This window comes from Microcebus murinus, chromosome 11 (assembly GCF_040939455.1).
Source record: "Microcebus murinus isolate Inina chromosome 11, M.murinus_Inina_mat1.0, whole genome shotgun sequence".
NCBI classification, from domain to species: domain Eukaryota; kingdom Metazoa; phylum Chordata; class Mammalia; order Primates; family Cheirogaleidae; genus Microcebus; species Microcebus murinus.
In genome coordinates, this window is record NC_134114.1 from 11,773,765 (window position 1) to 11,787,160 (window position 13,396).

Consider the following 13,396-nt stretch of genomic DNA (forward strand, 5'->3'; position numbering starts at 1 on the left):
AGCCTGTTAGTCGCCAGCGCCAAGTGAGGAAGATTAACTTGAACCTCGATGGCTCCACCCCCACAGAAAATGGGGGCCTAATGTGTTATAAATCAAGCTGGCTTTTGAATTAAATATTCTTAAAAAAATACTACTGGAAGAAAGCACATTCTTATTACTCAGACTGTTGACATATTTATTAAAGCAGCAAAAGGCCACTGAGTTAGTTGCTCTAAAAAAATAGAAATAAAAATGTGGATATCAATTAAAACTTGGGTTTTTTTCTACCTCTACATTTCTTTTTTTTGTATCAGGTTCACACAGGGCAAAGTAAATGGGAGCTATTTAGTAACTGGCCAGTTCTTTTCATCACCAGAGTCTATTAATTCTGGTAACTCAAGGTTCAAGGATTTGGGTATGTACCATTCTAGGCTGACTGCTTTGCCTAAATCACTCATTGCTGAATAGACCTAGATGTAAATTGGCTTAACACTAAATCAGTTCTCCTTAAGACTTGGTCTCCCAGGGTAATATGTGTGTGAAGAGAAAATAGGAGATGCTGCAGATAAATGAGAGTAGGGAAAGAATATGTAGAAATAGTTCTAATGGAGAGAAAAAGATTTTTTTTTCAAATTAAACTTTTTCTTTGGAGATAATTGTAGATTTACATGTACTTGTAAGAAATAATACAGAAGGATCCCATTTACCCTTTACTGAGTTTTCCCCAATGGTGATGTCTTGCAAAATTGTAGTATAATGTCACAACCAGGACGCTGACACTGATAAAGTCAAGATGCAGAACATTTCCATCACCACAAAGATACCTCATGCTGCCCTTTTATAATATAAGCACACCCACTCCCCTCTAGCCCCCACCTTAATCCCTGGCCATCATGAATCTCTTCTCCATTTTCATAATTTTGTCATTTCAAGAATTTGGGAAGTTGTTAGCCATTATTTCTTCAAGTCCATTTTCAGCTCTTCCCGGTCTCCTTTCCTTCTGAAACTCTGATGACATTAATGTTAGATATTTTATTATAGTCCCACATGTACCTGAGGCTCTGTTCATTTTTTCCAGCCTATTTTCCCCTTATTCAGATTGGATATTATCTAATGATATAGCCTCCAATTCACTGATTCTTTCTTCTCTTCATTTTGCCATTCAGCCCATCTCCCGAGCATTTTATTTCAGCTACATTTTTTCAGTTCCTAAATTCACATTTGATTCTTCTTCATATCTTCTATTTCTTTTCTGAGACTTTCTGTTTTTACTTTTGTTATAATCCTGTTTATAATTTATTCATATGAGTGTTTGTATAATACACAAAGTATTTTTTCAAGGCTACTTTAAAATCTCTGTCAGATAATTCTTAACATCTCTGTCATCCTGGTGTTGGCGTCTTGTTGATTATCCTGTTTCTGGTTCTTGGTATGATGAGTGATTTTGGATTGATTATGCTGTGAGACTCTGGATCTTATATAAAGCTTTTGTTTAAACTGTCTTTTTTTGATACTGCTGTGGTAGGAAAAAGAGGGAGGCCACATTGTAGCTCTCAGATAGAGATAGAACCCCAGGTTCTCGATTTTACTTCTGTTGTCACCTGACTTGAGGGGGCTTGTCCTTAGAGTTGGGTGGCACTGTCACCCCCAGGTGATGGTAAAATTCCCGACTCTCCACTAGAACTTCTCTGATACCCTAGCAGGGAGGCAGAGAGGCACTTGCTTTTGTACTTACAACCAGGTGTGGGTGGGTGTCCCATTGAATCATCCAGTCGTGGGTCCTTCCTTACCCAGGAAATTTACCACTGCTACCATGATTGACAAGTGTTCACAGGAAGCCTATTGTTGGAATTTGGATGAAACAGTTTCCCAAAGGACAGGACCTGATGTTTCCAGAACAAGAAGGAAAGGGTGAAGAAAAACAACAGATTTTCAGAATATTCTTAGTTTTTGGAGGACTTAGAATGCTTGCTTTTTTTAAAAAAAAAAAACTTTTAAGTGATTGTGGCTCCTTAAAAAGGCAGAGACAGAGAACATGGAATAACATTCAAATCATTTTATTCTTTCTTCAAGTATTGATTGAGTTATGCTTTGGGTTGGGGGCTGTGCTAGGTATTGAGAACACGTAGGTGAAAAATATATAACCCTTGGCTGGGCGCGGTGACTCACGCCTGTAATCCTAGCTCTCTGGGAGGCCGAGGCGGGTGGATTGCTCCAGGTCGGGAGTTCGAAACCAGCCTGAGCAAGAGCGAGACCCCGTCTCTACTATAAATAGAAAGAAACTAATTGGCCAACTAATATATATAGAAAAAATTAGCCGGGCATGGTGGCTCATGCCTGTAGTCCCAGCTACTTGGGAGGCTGAGACAGAAGGATCGCTTGAGCCCAGGAGTTTGAGGTTGCTGTGAGCTAGGCTGACGCCACGGCACTCACTCTAGCCTGGGCAACAAAGCGAGACTCTGTCTCAAAAAAAAAAAAATATATATATATATGTATATGTATATATATATATATATATATATATATATATATATAACCCTTTTCTCAAGGATCTAGCAAATCAGTATCAAAAGGTGAGGGTTAGATTTGGAAGCTGGATAAAAAGGGAATTTTAGGTTAAAATCATTTTTGTACAATGTTTTAATTTTAAAAATTGAAATATATACACATGTGAATACACATGTGCATGTTTTTACCAGAAATAGTGTTTTCTTTCTTTTTGCTTAACTATGTCTTTGCTTGAGCTTTTATAGTATTATACTAGGCCAACATGCATTTAATTAACTTCTATTATCAGAAGGATGTTAAAAAATCAAGTGTTTTTTTCTAATTTGTTTTAAAATGGAATTTCATACAGTGGGTTATCTCTATTTCCCATTATGGCAGGCAATAGAGCCTTGAAAAATATTTACAGACTTTAATTTCAGAGAAGAGAAGATAAATATAGCTAGTTACTATAATTTACTTTTCACTGTTAACTTTACTTTGATATTAAAAAGGGACCCCAACCAAAAAGGGAGGACAGTGACTCCAAGTTGAATAATGGCCAGGGCAATAGAAGCAGTGGATTGGGGAGGAGAGAACCCAAGAGACTGAATCCATCTGGCACTCCCCACCTGTGTGACTTTAGACGTTTAATTCTTCCAGCCTCAGTTTCTTCTTCTGTCAGTTCCTCCTTTTGTAGATCTCAAGAGAGGGTCTGAGACCACTGGGGAAATAATAGCATATAAAAAAGCAAGTTGTCAATTCTACCTCAAACATCAAGATGAGCTTTATTTGTTCTACTACTTTACGGCTGGTTTATTTTTAACTAAGCCTCCAAAATGATCAGATCTAGGGCAGTGCTGTAAATGCTGACAGAAAAGTTTGAATATTTTCCCCTTCCACAGCTGATGTGGAAATTAAATCTCCAGTATGGCAATATTGAGAGGTGGGGCCCTAAGAGGTGACTGGGTTATGAAGCCTTTGCCTTCATGAATGGATTAATCCATTCATAGATCAACGGATTAATGGGTTAATGGATTAATGAGTTTTCATGGGAGTGGGGCTGGTGCCTCTATAAGAAAAGGAGGAGAGACCTGGGCTAGCACGCTGGTCCCGTTCACCATGTGATGCCTTGTGCGGCTTGGGACTCTGCAGAGTCCCTGCTGGCCCGGAAGGCTCTCACCGGATGTGGCCCCTCAACCTGGGACTTCTCAGCCTCCAAAACTAAGAAATAAAACTTCTTTCTTTATAAATACCCGGTTTCAGGTGTTTTGTAATAAGCAATAGAAAATGAACTGAGGCGGACCAAATGAGCAGAAACCTACTTTGCATGAAGATAAAATAGATGTCAGCTCTTTTCTATTAGAGATTAAATTTATGCATTCAAGTGGAATCTCTCAGGTAATCCATTTACTCTTTCAAATGTTTGACACTGTTACCTTATTTACCGCTGATGACACAGGTTTTTAATTTAATTCAGCAGACATTTGGGAAGCACATATTATTGGACATCGTGTTGGATTCTAGATAGCAAAAGGTGAGTTAACACACAGTCTTTCACCTCTTTGGACTGTGACAGTGTTATCAGCACAATACAATACTATTTAATCCTATCCTTGAAAACAGATGATTTAATTATTTTTTCTTTTAGTACATGATATCTGAATTTTTAAATTTTGAAAGAAAATTGCAGCAAATTAAAGGAAATTACTCCAATTGAACATGTAGGATTCAAATCACTAACAATTTCTGCATGTGGTCACAAGCCTTTTAAGAAATATATAATTAGAAAACACCTGGTTTTCTATGCAAGTATTAAATGCATATATATTCATTATATATAATTAGTTTAATTTGCAACATATAACACCTATAAGTAGAAACTGTGCTGTATAATTGCCTCTCTACAAAGAAATCTATGTGGTGAGTGCCCTGGACTTTACTAGGATGTAATGTTATAAAATTCTAGGTATTTACATGGAAAGAGAATAAAACATTAAAAAGACTTTCCTTTTTTCTATTTAATGCAGGGAACACCAAAGGGCCATTTCAAGGCTCTACACGTCCCATATAAATCTCCAAAAGAGGTTGTAATGTATTAAACAAAGGATAACACCAACCACAAGAAAAAAAGATCACAGAAACGAAGAGAAAATACACTTCCTGGCTCTGAAGCTCTTAAAAGTTCTGAGCCAGGAAACCTCCTTCACCAGGGCGGAGAATGTCTTCGCTCTCCAGGGGCCGATTCCCAGTTAAGTTCGCCTCAAGTTTTCCCTCCCTCTCTCCTCCATTCCCCGCTCCAGTCCCCAGTCATGGGAAGCCACCAGAGAATGCCAACATACACACCTGAAATGTGTCAGAATCAGAGAGTGACGAGTGTTTATTTTAAACGCCCACGCGCCTAAAATAGGCTGTATTTGCAGGGCAACCCAAGGGACTTCAAATGACGCCTGGAAGTTCGTCTTATAAACTGGGGCCGGGCCTATAAAAGAACAATAGTAAAGCAGAGCCAGCAGTACGTCCCTTCGCTGCACACGGTTAGCGGGTGGCGCGCAGAGCCGGTGCCCAGGCCCGGGCCGGGAGCGGAGCCCCGAAAAGGCGCGCTGCCCCTTTAAAAGGCCGCGCATCTCCGGGCCGGCCTTCCTCCCCGGGGCTCCAGCTGTGATTGACGCTGGGCGGCGAGAGGAGGCGCCTGGCGCTAACAAAAGTCCGGCCCGCGGGCGAGCTGCGCCGGGCAGCGAGTCTAGCCTGCTCTGGGCACCCGCAACAAGTGGCCGCCGCGCCCTCCCCGGGGGAGCCGCGGGCGTGCAGGGGCGCCCGAAGGCGCAGCCGAGCCCGGACGCCCGCGCGGCTCAGCGCCCACCGCAGGGGATCGGGCGTGCGGATGGGGACCCGGCGGCGGCGGCGCGGCGAGCCTCTGGGCCGCCCCGGGGCTCCGGCTGTGCGCGGCGCTGCGCCCGCCGGCCCCGAGCGCGGATTCTAAGAGCGGCGCTGTCCTTGGCCCCGCCCGGACCGATCGGGGGTGCCAGGAGGGGACGGAGCGCCCCCCTCCCACCGTAGTGCAGGGGCCACCCCCGGCCGGAGAGCGGCCTCGGAGCGTGGGGGGTATGTGCAGCTAACGGTCCCGTCGGGCGGGCTTTCCTCTGGCCAAGAGCGCAGGAGGTGCGTCCCAGCTATGGAGTGTCCCGGGAGACGGCGGGCATGACGGCGACAGGATGGGCGCGAACAATGGCAAACAGTACGGCAGTGAGGGTGAGTGGGCCGCCCGTCCTCAGACTCCGGGATCGCGTCCCTCCTCCCCTTCCCTCGCCCTCCTGGCTGGGAAGGAAGGTCCGTGCACGCTGTTGTGACGCACCCCCATTGAGCACCCTGTCTGGGCCACCACCTTTCCCTTGGCACTGAGTGATCCCTGAGTGGCTCAGGCGCCCCAAGGATGCCCTCCTACCTTGGGGGGGGTCTCTTTAAGCAACTTCCCAGTTTGTCTTTGGGACGGCTCAAGTTGCATCTCTGCTGTGTTTCTGAACACATGTGCCTCAGCTTCCCCTCCCTGGGCATCTGGGGTTTAGATGATGGTTTGGCAGATGGCGAAAGACGTTTTTGAAAAATAACACAGTGAAAACTTTCCCAGGCCTTTGTGCTCCTGTCCCCTGTACTCTACTGTAGCAGGAAAAACTTCTGGAAGGAGAAGTTAAGTTTCCATTCTTTGCTGACTGCCCCTGCTCTGACAGCTTCACGAAACTAACCACCTAGCGGTCCCGGGAGGCGTGGAGTGGCTGGGGGCTTTGTCTGGGCTCTCTCCAGCCTCCAGACGGGCAAAGGACCGTCCGTTACGTGGGGCTGGAAATTGCACAGAAATATTGCCTGTCAAGTGGGAACTTGGAAGTTGGGGAAACTTTAAACTCCACCCACTCCTAAAAGGATGATGGATGTGAGGGTTGGCTTCTCCCTCGTCCCTCCTCCCCCTCTTTGCATAAAACCTTAGTGTTGTAACCCAATTAACAGCACACCCCTGATATGCATAAGGCAAAGGCATTTTTCTGCAGTTCGAAAGTTAAGAAGGTTTGTATCTTGTGAGCTTGGCTGGAGGGGAGTGGAAGAGACTGGGTCAGTTTTACAGCCCGCCCCCAGAGGACAGTTGGTTACAAAGGAGGGGCCAGTGGTTGCAGACTGGTAGGAATGCAGAATAGCTATTCAGCATGTGGAGTTAAGGAAACTCTTATCGTCCTGTTCAAAACTTTGAGCTTTGGCCGCAGAATGTGGGTGTCTCTCCTTGTGTTTGTGTCTGTGTTCATTTCTCAGCAGCTTTGAGAAATTACAGCAGAAACCGACCCTAAAAAAACCATATTCACAAGAACTTTTTGTTTAAATCATTCTTTTTCAGATCATGTTTTGACACATATATACATATTCATTCTTATCCTGGGCAGTGATGTGAGGGGTATTTTTTTTTTTTTTTGGCAATTTTTTTTTAACAAAAAGTTAAAGATTGTCTTTTTAGATAGCAAATGTTGAAAACGTGCCAGAACAGATTATTGGAGAATTTTAGCCACTCCTCAAAATGTCTTAGAGTCAGTGTTATAAAAATGTGTGGAGAAGTGAACGATTAAGCCTTCTTACTCTGACTTATTAAAAAGCTTTCAGTTCATAATTGTGGTTTTGCTTGTCCATTCTGGGCGTGCATACACTGTGCTAGTTGAACACTGTCAGGGAAAAGGATAGCCCAGGAGGTACATAGAATCACTGCTATGCATTCTTTTTTGAACAAAACCCCTCTACAGTCCTTCTAATCCTCTGCAACTTGTTCTTATATCCCAGCATTCTTGTATCGTACAGTGTGTGGTATATGACGACTTCCTGTCTGAACAGCAGAATTTTCAACCCTTGGGAGAGAAAAGGAGAGACAGGGAACTAATGTTCTCCAGCTGTTATCGGTAAATGCTACCTCTGCATTTTCACTTCAGCTGAAGTGAAATTTTACTGGGATCAGATTTAGATACACTGTGGTCTTTTTATAGGGAAAACCTCTTGTGCTCAGCTGATTCAAGGGGACCAATAGGAAGCTTTAGGAGGTAACCACGAGTTTTGGTTGGAGGTACACTATGCGTTTAGTTTTCATCAACTTTTTTTAATAATGCATTGAGATTCCTCTGTGAAAGGTGAGGAGAAAAAAAGAGAAACAGAAGTAACCTGACCTTTTTTCTTTTCTCCCACTACCTATACTGTGATCCCTTTTAAGTAGGGTTTTAATATATTGGGTATGGTCAGCTTTGTTATGTTGTGCTATTCCAGGGTAAAATCTGTGCATATAACCCTGTTGAAATCTAATGTGCCATTTTTCTTATCTAAAATGTCTAATTTCAAAGAAAGTGAATCCAACCCTTAGATATGGTCTCTCTATTATCAAAGGAGATTGAGAATTAAGATAGTTTTTATGGGTTTAGTGCAAGTTTTGTATAGTATATTTCAAACATAAGGGGGGTATTATTAATAAATGCATATCAATAAAATGCAGTGAAATTGCTCAATTATAAAACATTGGTGGTTGTGTTTACTTTAAAAATCTGAAACTTAAGTATATTTTATTTATTAATGGCAGTTGATACTGCTATGCAAATGTTGTTGAATTATTAGAACTTTAAAACATCAATATCCTATCAGAAATCTCACTTTCTCTTGCTTTTAGAAAATACCTTTTTATTAAAAAAAATTATTCGGGAGGCTTACCTTAACAGGTACGGTGGGGCTGAGGCTGCTAACTCAGGGTAATCCAAGGACCAGCGGTATCAGCACCACCTGGAAGCTCGTCAGAAATGCAGGCTTGGCTTCTTTCTGGAACTATTTAGTCGTTGATCTTGTGCGCATTAAAGTTTGCCGAACTTCTTGCATAGAATACAGAGCATTGACTTGGGGGTCTGGAAATTTAATTCCAGCTTCAACTCTTGGGGTCTTTCTTCTCTGAAGTGAAGAGAGAAATTCCTTATTGGCATTATTTGTGATTATCTGTTCCTTGAATGTGTAGTTGGTCATTTCACTTTGCTCTTACAATGCCTTATAGGACCATTTAACAGAGAAGATTAGACTTGGAAAGACATAATTAACAGGGAAGTTAAGACTATTATTGCCCAGAAATCCATTAACGCCCCTACCCCCCTTTGTCATCCCTTTTTATCTCTCATCTCTGTCTTCCTCTCAAATTCCCACCTCTTCTCCCAACTCAGTCAGTCTGGAAATCTTTGCTTTTCTTCCTAGATCAAAGGTAAATGATAATGGGTATTTCCAATGTGTTTTGTTTTTCTAAATCCTTAGTGAATATTCAGGTTATTGGTCTAATTTGTGGCCCACCTCCTGCTGCCATTAGGCAGACTTGGATTTTGCCCCAGGAAAAAGTTACCATACCATTCTTGACCCTTAGCTTTCTAGAACATAAGCGAATGTCTAAATGATAAGTATGTTCTGGTAAATTCTTTTATGGAGGGCTGTTTTTTTTTTTCTTTTTTTTTTTCACTTTATCTTCTTTCATGAAGTGTAAGTTACAGTCCATGTGTAGAAGTCTGGAGAATAAGTTGGGGCGATTCAAAGCCATTAGAACCATTAGCTTTGACTCCAGTTAAGCCAAATAAACAAATCTCAGTTTAAGTAGGAAGAGAGGAGCTGCTCTCCCTGCCTTTTAAGGTTTCTGAGCCTCACCATCACTTACTCAGTGGCTTCAACGTTGTGTTTATTCTACTTCAGCAGGTCAGAGGCAGTAGCACTTGCACTGTTCACGGCTCCTTTGCAGAGCATGGATGTGGTGGAATTGGAGCTGTGATGAGAGATCATAGGACTGGGGCGCCACCCTTGGTAGCTCTGCTGCTCCACCAGGGCCTTGGGTTTCTTTCACCACTGCAGATCAATGCTGTCAGATATGAGGAGAACCAGTTGCCTGAGAGCATAAATCATCACAAATCCATCACCGCCACCACAGGGAAACCTATCTTGAAATTATATTAATAACTATGACAGCTAATATTTATTGAAAGCTTTCTATGTCCAGGCATGATTCTAAGCACTTGACATTCATTCATAGACTCACTTCATCCTCTCAGAGATCCTATGGGGTAGATTCTTGTATGTTCCTCATTTTACCAGTGAAGAAACACAGGACCAGAGAGGGTGGTTATTATCCCAAAGTCATAAAGCATGTATAGGCTGAACAGGGACTCAGGGCCAGCTCTGTCTATGCCTAGAGTCATTCATTCCTTCATTCATTCAACCGATATATGTTAACTTTTTACTTCCTACTATTTGCCAGGGACTCTTAGATTCTTGGGATAAGTCAGTAAACAGATAAATATCCTGTCCTTGTAATTCATATGTGTGTGTGTGCGTGTGTGTGTGTTGGGAGGAAGAGGAAGTGGAACAATAATTGACACACACAGTGATTCAGTAAACCATGTGATATATTACAAGAGGCTAATGTCACTGAATAAAGAAAATTGGCAGATTAAATTAATTGGGAGTGGAGGAGGAAGGAGGGAAATTTTGATTAGAGTTGGCACCTTGGGCCTTTTTGAAAAGTTGGCATTTAGACCAAGACTTAAAGAAAATGATGGACTGAGCGCTGAGGATCCAGGTAGCATGTTGGCTGTTACTTTTAACCACTGTGTTAAATTGAGGTCAATACAGAAGTCCCCCGTTATCATGTGGGAATGCATTCCAAGAACCCCAGAGAATGCCTGAAACCACAGATTGTATGAACCTGATTGTCATCAATTGGAACACATTTCTATTCTGTCTTCCACCCACAGATTTAATGCCTTTTGCATCTTAATTAAGCACTTATCACAGCTGTGGCTGTAACTTTTGCAGTTTGAGATACAACAGCAAAACTAGAAGGAATTTCTCTTTCCTTCACAATTTTTCAGATAGAAGATTTGTTCTTACTGTAGGTCTTAGCCATTTCAGCATATGATTTTTTTTCTTTCCTTATTGAGTCAAGAACTTTCACCTTTTCATTTAAAGGAAGCATTTTTACAGCTTCTTGGTTTATCTGAATTGCCAACATTGCTACTCTTGCTCTTTGGGGCCATTAGTAAATAAAATAAGGATGACCTGAACAGAAGCACTGAGACACCAGGACAGTTGATCTGATAACCCAGACCACCTACTAAGTGACACCGGTTGGAGTGACTATGGTGTGGACACTCTGGACAAGGGGACCATTCATGTCCCAGGCTGGACTGAGAGGGATGGAGCTGGACAGCATGAGATTTCATCATGCTACTTGGAACGACGTGCTATTTCAAACCTATATGAATTGTTTATTTCTGGAATTTTCCACTTACTATTTTTGGACCTGGTTGACCATGGGTTACTGAAACTGTGGGAAGCAAAACTGTGGATAAAGGGGACTGTTGTACTCTTTATGATTGCTTCAGACAGTTTGTGCTTCTGAGCAAAGTACTATAGGTTGGATAGCTTATAAACAACAGAAATTTATTTCTCACACTTCTAGAGGCCTGAAGCCTAAGATTAGGGTACCAGCATTGTCAGCTTCTGGTGAGGGCCCTTTTCTGGGTTGCATCCTCACACTGTGTCCTCATATGACTATGAAGGAAAGAGAGCAAGCTAGCTCTCTGGCCTCTTCTTTTAAGGGCACTAATCCTATTCATGAAGGTTCCACCCTTATGACCTAATTATCTCCTACTGGGCCCACCTCTAAATACTGTCTCATTGGGATTAAGGTTTCGACATACGAATTTTGGGGGATACAGATATTCACTCCTTTGCAACATTTGAGTACCTACATTTATCATTTTGTGCAAAGTATAACATTATCAGTTTTTTATAGTCAGCCACAATGGAACAAAGACAGTCTAATCAGTGGGCATATTTTTGGCCTAGATTCTTTGTCAATATGTTTCATCAAGTTATATTAGATAATTTGTGACTTCTTTTGGAGGAAAGGAGGAAGAGGCCTAGGATATGTTCTTCAGAGGTAGTATGCTACTGTTGTTTCTTTGACTATTGGGTATTGTCTCACTTACTGGATATGTACATATTAACCTAAAGATACTGCCAAAGGTCATCCTAATTCTAGGATGACCTAGATCTTCATCTTTTGCCTCCAGCAAATAATTTTTTTCCGATACAAATCAGAAGATAAATGATACTAGTCTACTATTGGGTTCAAATAAAAGCAGTAGTGCAGCTAACAATACTATCTTTGGTCTGACAATGAGAAGATATTTTCAGAGATTTGGAGAATATTTTTGCACATTTAAAACAAAACAGAGGTAACTTTTCTTTCCACTTGGGAATCAACTCACATTGACTTTGTCTTAACTTTCTCTGCCCTTTGAAACAGAATGAATCCTGGATTGATTTTGAGTAATTAAGAATACTTTTGCCCTTAGTCCACATCTACTGGATCTGTTGAAGCTGCTTAGACAACTTTACTTGGATGTTTGGTGGAACCTTCTAGATATTTTACATTTTAATATGGCTTTAGGGATGTATTAAAATATGTGACAGCTTTTGGAATAATAGCTAGAGTGAATAAATTAGAATGAAAAAGGGAATAAATGAAGTTTAGAAACTTAATACAGGTGCTCCTCAACTTATGATGAGGCTACATCCTGATAAAGTTGAAAATATTATAAATAGAAAATTCATTTCATTACCTAACTTACTAACATTGCTTAGCCTAGCCTGTCTTAAACGTGTTTAGAATACTTACATTAGCCTACGGTTGGGCAAAATCATTGAACACAAAGCCTATTTTGTAATAAGGTGTTGAATATTTTATGTGATTTACTGAATACTATACTGAAAGTAAAAAACAGAATGGTTGCATGGGTATTTGAAGTACAGGTTCTGCTGAATGCCTATGGGCTTTGCACCATGGTCATGTTGGAACCTCAAGGGACTGTCCGTACGTTAAAAAATAATATTTGAAGAGCTGTCATGATGACAAATTTCAGAGTGCTGAACAAAGACCAACATATATCAGTTACAAGAAATTATATTTGGCTCAGTCTAAGAAAGACCTAATGATTAGAGCTGTCCAAGTCATAGTTGGACCTAACAAGGGAGTGAGTCGTCTACAATGGGGTGGTGGTGATTATGGTTGAGAAGGTTGTGCTAGAAACCTGCCCAGTAAGTTAGGGGATCAACTATTTGACCCTAAACTGAGTTCCCTAGCAAACATTTTGTCATGTGTGGTTATGTTTGATGAAGGGTTATTATAATACTTGGTTCTAACTCATGTTGTTACTTTTTCTCCTTAATGCATCTATATCATTTTAGTTAGTTTTTAGAAAACACTACCCTCACTTTTTTTTTTTCAGCAATATAAAGCATTTTATTTATTTTTATTTCAGAGTATTACAGGGGTGCAAACATTTTGGTTACATATATTACCTTTGCTCACCCCTGTCAGAACTAAAAGCATGCCCATCCCCTGGTGTGCACTGCATACATTAGGTATGAATTTACTCATCCCCTCTTCCCCCCTTCCACCTGCCCGACAGCCTACAAATGTTACTTCAATATGTGCGCCAAAGTGTTGATCAATTAGTACTAATTTAGTGGTGAGTACATGTGGTGCTTCTTTTTCTATTCTTGTGATACTTCACTTTGAAGAATGGGCTCCAGTTCCAACCAGGATAATATATGAGGTATTAGTTCACTATTGTTTTTTATGGCTGAATAGTACTCCATGGTATATGTATACTGCATTTTATTAATCCACTCATATATCAGTGGGGACTTGGGTTGTTGCAACATCTTTGCAATTGAGAATTGTGCTACTATAAACTTTTGAGTGCAGATGTTTTTATTTTATTATAGAGTGTCTTTTTTTCCTTTCAGTAAATACTCGGTAGTGGGATTGCTGGATCAAATGGTAGTTCTACTTTTAGCTCTTTGAGATATTTCGATATTACTTTCCACA

General features: G+C 41.2%; 1 protein-coding gene across 1 annotated transcript in view; it reads left to right on the forward strand.

The window, feature by feature from the left end:
• The first annotated feature begins 5,193 nt into the window (after positions 1–5,193).
• Positions 5,194–13,396, forward strand: part of FBXL7 (F-box and leucine rich repeat protein 7) — a 396,003-nt gene continuing 387,800 nt past the window's right edge. The window contains exon 1 of the mRNA XM_012790259.2: positions 5,194–5,715. Within this exon, the coding sequence (XP_012645713.1) occupies positions 5,679–5,715 (37 nt within the window). The 5' untranslated portion in view covers positions 5,194–5,678. The remainder of the gene's footprint in view (positions 5,716–13,396) is intronic.